Here is a 6,299-nt window from a genome sequence, read left to right as displayed (position 1 = left end):
TGAACTTAACAACCAAAAGAATTCGGAGAGCCAGTTTTTAGGTAGGTGGAACAGTTCTAATATAGAATGACGTAAGGAGGAAATTATTTGAAAATTTCAGAAAAAAATACCTCAAACAAAGCTACGCGACTATCATAAATTTCCAGAGCGATTCTCCAGCAATTCTAATTAGCAAAAATACTAAATTTTGAAAAAATATGCTCCATCAAAAAAAAGCTTAAAACAGCCAAAAGACCTTTCAATGCTGTCAAAAAAAACAAGTTTCTAGTTGTTCGAGGAGCCGAGATACAGTCATTTGAAGTTTCATGAAAGTTTAACAGAAATGTTCCAAATTCAATGTTCAATGTCATCATGTATCAGAACATTGAAATTATTGGAATTTTGAAAAAAAGCCATAAAATTAAGTTTTCCGAAAATAGCCTAAATTTTTTATGACAAATTGAGATTCTGAGATTCTGAGATTATGAAATTCTGAGATTCTGAGATTCTGAGATTCTGAGATTCTGAGATTCTGAGATTCTGAGATTCTGAGATTCTGAAATTCTGAGATACTGAGATTCGGAGATTCTGAGATTCTGAAATTCTGAGAATCTGAGAATCTGAGAAGCTGAGATTCTGAGATTCTGAGATTCTGAGATTCTGAGATTCTGAGATTCTGAGGTTCTGAGATTCTGAGATTCTGAGATTATGAGATTCTGAGATTCTGAGATTCTGAGATTCTGAGATTCTGAGATTCTGAGATTCTGAGATTCTGAGATTCTGAGATTCTGAGATTCGGAGATTCTGAGATTATGAGATTCTGAAATTCTGAGAATCTGAGAATCTGAGAAGCTGAGATTCTGAGATTCTGAGATTCTGAGATTCTGAGGTTCTGAGATTCTGAGATTCTGAGATTCTGAGATTCTGAGATACTGAGAATCTGAGATGCTGAGATTCTGAGATACTGAGATTCGGAGATTCTGAGATTCTGANATTCTGAGAATCTGAGAATCTGAGAAGCTGAGATTCTGAGATTATGAGATTCTGAGATTCTGAGATTCTGAGATTCTGAGGTTCTGAGATTCTGAGATTCTGAGATTATGAGATTCTGAGATTCTGAGATTCTGAGATTCTGAGATTCTGAGATTCTGAGATTCTGAGATTCTGAGATTCTGAGATTCTGAGATTCGGAGATTCTGAGATTATGAGATTCTGAAATTCTGAGAATCTGAGAATCTGAGAAGCTGAGATTCTGAGATTCTGAGATTCTGAGATTCTGAGGTTCTGAGATTCTGAGATTCTGAGATTCTGAGATTCTGAGATACTGAGAATCTGAGAAGCTGAGATTCTGAGATACTGAGATTCGGAGATTCTGAGATTCTGAAATTCTGAGAATCTGAGAATCTGAGAAGCTGAGATTCTGAGATTATGAGATTCTGAGATTCTGAGATTCTGAGATTCTGAGGTTCTGAGATTCTGAGATTCTGAGATTATGAGATTCTGAGATACTGAGATTCGGAGATTCTGAGATTCTGAGATTCTGAGAATCTGAGAATCTGAGAAGCTGAGATTCTGAGATTCTGAGATTCTGAGATTCTGAGATTCTGAGATTCTGAGGTTCTGAGATTCTGAGATTCTGAGATTATGAGATTCTGAGATACTGAGATTCTGAGATTCTGAGATTCTGAAATTCTGAGAATCTGAGAATCTGAGAAGCTGAGATTCTGAGATACTGAGATTCGGAGATTCTGAGATTCTGAAATTCTGAGAATCTGAGAATCTGAGAAGCTGAGATTCTGAGATTATGAGATTCTGAGATTCTGAGATTCTGAGATTCTGAGGTTCTGAGATTCTGAGATTCTGAGATTATGAGATTCTGAGATACTGAGATTCGGAGATTCTGAGATTCTGAGATTCTGAGAATCTGAGAATCTGAGAAGCTGAGATTCTGAGATTCTGAGATTCTGAGATTCTGAGATTCTGAGATTCTGAGATTCTGAGGTTCTGAGATTCTGAGATTCTGAGATTCTGAGATTCTGAGATACTGAGATTCGGAGATTCTGAGATTCTGAGATTCTGAGAATCTGAGAATCTGAGAAGCTGAGATTCTGAGATTCTGAGATTATGAGATTCTGAGATTCTGAGATTCTGAGATTCTGAGGTTCTGAGATTCTGAGATTCTGAGATTCTGAGATTCTGAGATACTGAGATTCGGAGATTCTGAGATTCTGAAATTCTGAGAATCTGAGAATCTGAGAAGCTGAGATTCTGAGATTCTGAGATTCTGAGATTCTGAGATTCTGAGATTCTGAGGTTCTGAGATTCTGAGATTCTGAGATTATGAGATTCTGAGATTCTGAGATTCGGAGATTCTGAGATTATGAGATTCTGAAATTCTGAGAATCTGAGAATCTGAGAAGCTGAGATTCTGAAATTCTGAGAATCTGAGAATCTGAGAAGCTGAGATTCTGAGATTCTGAGATTCTGAGATTCTGAGAATCTGAGAAGCTGAGATTCTGAGATTCTGAGATTCTGAGATTCTGAGGTACTGAGATTCTGAGATTCTGAGATTATGAGATTCTGAGATTCTGAGATTCTGAGATTCTGAGATTCTGAGATTCGGAGATTCTGAGATTCTGATATTCTGAGGTTCTGAGGTTCTGAGATTCTGAGATTCTGAGATTCTGAAAGAAATTTTTTCTGAAATTTTTGAAATTAGAATTCTCAAAATTTTTAAAAATCCCAAAAATGAGACACCCCTGGAATTCTTGGAATTTCAGTAATTTGAAAAAAAAGGAAAATCTGAAATTTCTAGAAATTAAAGAAATTCGAAAAACTTCCAGATTTTCAGAAATTCGGAAAATCAAAAAAACTGGAATTTTGAAATTTCAGCTTTTTATGAATTTCAGGATATCGAAAAAGCCTCAATAATTCAGAAAAGTGGAAATTCCCGAAATTCCAGAAAAGCCAAAGATTCAGAAAAATGGAGCCTTTGAAAATTTCCAATTTAGAAGTTCCCGGAATCCCCAAAATATGCAGAAACTCAGAAATTCTGAAATTCTGAAAATGTGCATTTCCAACAAACTCAGAAAATTTCAAATACCGTAAAACCTGTAGCTTTCTATTAGAGGGGTCCTCCTATTACATGGCCCCTTCTAATACCGGTTTACGGTACCCAAAATGCCAGAAACGCAGAAGTTTTCAAATTTAGAAACTCAAAAATTCTGAAATACTGAATTTCTCAAAATCGACTATTTCAAGCTTTTAGCTTTTAGCTATTTTAGAAATTTGAGAAACTTTGAAAACTTAAAAAAAAGCAGATTTTTGAAATTTCGGCCGCATGTTCAGTTTGTAAGTTTCAAAGTCCTGATTTTAGCAATTTTAAGGGAATTATAATCAAGTTCAAGTTTTAAAAAAACCGTAACTCGAAGGTAAATGTCCCGAAGGAAAAATGAATTTTATAGGTACCTAGGTTAACTGCCGAAAAAGAAATATTTGAGCAAAAAACTGGAAAATGAGTCAGACGGGGGTTAGCGACGAAACTTCAAGTGAACTTAACAACCAAAAGAATTCGGAGAGCCAGTTTTTAGGTAGGTGGAACAGTTCTAATATAGAATGACGTAAGGAGGAAATTATTTGAAAATTTCAGAAAAAAATACCTCAAACAAAGCTACGCGACTATCATAAATTTCCAGAGCGATTCTCCAGCAATTCTAATTAGCAAAAATACTAAATTTTGAAAAAATATGCTCCATCAAAAAAAAGCTTAAAACAGCCAAAAGACCTTTCAATGCTGTCAAAAAAAACAAGTTTCTAGTTGTTCGAGGAGCCGAGATACAGTCATTTGAAGTTTCATGAAAGTTTAACAGAAATGTTCCAAATTCAATGTTCAATGTCATCATGTATCAGAACATTGAAATTATTGGAATTTTGAAAAAAAGCCATAAAATTAAGTTTTCCGAAAATAGCCTAAATTTTTTATGACAAATTCGTTTAAAAATCACCTTTCTAGCAATATCTAAATTCCAAAAATTATTGAAAAATCCCAAAAATCTAATACTTCTCTCTATTGCACGCAGTTCTGTCCAAAAACCACTATTCTAGCTCATCTAGAAACCGAGACATGGTCATTTGAAGTTTCATGAGGGTAGAGACGCAGTGTGTCTCATCGTCTGACGTCTCTAGCCTCCTAAACGTCAAATCGCTGTATCTCGGCTTCGAGATGACCTAGAAAGTTGATTTTTAGACAGAATTGTGTGAAAAACAGTATATTTGGAGAGCATTAGCGTTTTCTGAAAATTTGAAAATTTTTTGAAAATCCAAAAATCTGAATCTATATTTTGGAATTCAAATTTTTCGAATTCTCAGAAACCTTTCTTCCCAAAATCAACTGTCTTTCACACATTTCTGTCCAGTTTTCAACTTTCTAGCTCATCTCGAAGCCGAGATATAGCCATTTGAAGTTTCGGGAGGCTAGAGACGCCAGACGACAAGACACACTGCGTCTCTAACCATTTGAGTTTTAAACCGCTGTATCTGGGCTTCTAGGTGGCCTGAAACGTCCTCTTTGTACCAAACTGGAGCTCTCTTGATATTTTACAAATATTCAGCACTTTTGCTCATTTTCAATTTTTTTCGAAATTCAAAATTTTTCTAAAATTGTCAGATTTTTTTCGAATCGAGACACAGCTAAAATTACTTTCAATTCTGTCCCAAAACAAGCTTTCTAGCTCTCCTAGGTGCCGAGATACCGCCATTTGAAGATTAGGAGGCTGAAGACGCAGCGTGTCTCGTTGTCTGGCGTCTCTAACCTCCCAAACTTCAATTGGCTGTATCTCGGCTCTCAGGAGACCTAAAATTGTCATTTTTCAACAATTTACTAGCCAAAATGGCTTTTTCGACTGTTTCAAATAAAAATGTGCAACCTAAAAAAACAATGGAAATAAAGCGAGTTACCTGGTGAGCCACAGTAACTTCAAGAACAGAAAAAAAACGTGTGTACTAAAAATAAGAACATCCTTTCACCTAAGTATAATCCATAGAGTGCCTATTGAGTACTAATTACACCTGACGAGTGTAAAAGTGAATGGGGGGAAACATCTGGACACAAATAACAGAAATTGTTGTCTACTTGACTTCTGGGAAGAAAAAAACATACCAAAAAACATGCCATACATCATCATGACCAGTTTAGACACAGCTGAGAGGGTCCAAAAGTACGAAAATTGTCAATTCCTGAAATTCCGGAAAATTCATTATTTTTGGAAAAATAGGCACCGAGATTTTTGAAAAATTATAGAAAAATCAAAGTCTAAGACTCCAAAACTCAAAAAACAAAACTTTGAAAATTTGAATACATCGAACCAATCAGAGCATTCAAAATTCTAGAAAATTACAGATTTCCAGACAAGTTAAAAATTTTTGGCTAGAAGATTTTCTGATCTTTGCTGAAAAAAAAAGGTTTACATGTTTTTTTTTCAGATTTCAAAAAATTCAGTGATTCTAGAAATTCTTAAATTTGTATTTCCTCGGAATTTCTGAAATTTCCGATATTCCAATACACAAGTTATTCTTAATCATAGGATTTTTCTAGATAGACATTCCCACGAAAAGTTTTTCCAAAAAAATTTTTTTTTCACAAAAAATAACATACATCACTTTCTCCCTTATTGATAATCCTTGTCTCTAAATTCTCAAAAATTGTATTAGTTGATTTTAAAAAAAGACTGATATCCTAAAAATTCAAGGTCCAAAATTTTTCTAGTCTGATTTTTTGATTTATCTTGTTTTTCTTTTAGCAATTAGAGATACCAAAACACTGGAGAGACGCAGAGAAACGTTTTGTGGTTTGCTCCAAACAAATTCATTTTTTCGGAGCGATTCTTGAGCGAGCAAAGAGAATGGGAGAGATCAAAATATAGCTGATTTGATTATCTTGATTATTATTTTTCCCAGAAGAATTACGGCTACATTTATGTTAGTTTTCTGATGTGAATAGATAATATTTTCTCTGTCATTTTTGAATTTTTGATTCTTTTTCAGATCTCTCGTGAAATTTCATTTTGAAAATCTGAAATTATCAAAGTTCTAGCTCTTCTAGACGCCGAACTTTCGAAGAGACGCAGACAGCTAGAGTGTCTCGTTGTCTGCATCTCTAGCCTGCCTAACTCCAAACGACTGTATCTCAGCTCCTAGACGGCTTAGAAACCTGGTTTTTGGATAAAACTCATTCTTATTTCTTATTTTTTCAAGGAAAACCAAAAAATTCAAGACTCGAATTATCCGGTTATCGATTTCTCAAAAATGGAAACACTCAAAAA

The 6,299-nt window shown here is 34.7% G+C and overlaps 2 protein-coding genes across 2 annotated transcripts; one reads left to right on the top strand and one right to left on the bottom strand.

Annotated features, from left to right (window-relative positions):
* Nucleotides 1-461: 461 nt before the first annotated feature.
* Nucleotides 462-4,844, bottom strand: CBG00866 (the record flags this gene model as incomplete). Its single annotated transcript, XM_002629613.1, is given in 5 exon segments — nt 462-927; nt 945-1,319; nt 1,337-1,831; nt 1,865-2,679; nt 4,791-4,844. 5 exon segments carry the CDS (start codon nt 4,842-4,844, stop codon nt 462-464), a joined length of 2,205 nt encoding a protein of 734 aa, XP_002629659.1.
* CBG25457 lies at nt 3,046-3,087 on the top strand (the record flags this gene model as incomplete). The annotated part of the gene is made up of 1 exon (XM_045241707.1): nt 3,046-3,087. The coding sequence occupies one exon, from the start codon at nt 3,046-3,048 to the stop codon at nt 3,085-3,087; it is 42 nt and encodes a 13-aa protein (XP_045097979.1).
* Nucleotides 4,845-6,299: the final 1,455 nt, after the last annotated feature.

The sequence above is a fragment of the Caenorhabditis briggsae genome, assembly GCF_000004555.2.
Source record: "Caenorhabditis briggsae complete genome, chrII, whole genome shotgun sequence".
In the NCBI taxonomy this organism is placed as follows: Eukaryota; Metazoa; Nematoda; class Chromadorea; order Rhabditida; family Rhabditidae; genus Caenorhabditis; species Caenorhabditis briggsae.
Note: the sequence above shows the minus strand (reverse complement) of the source record. Positions and strands in the feature narration are given on the sequence as shown.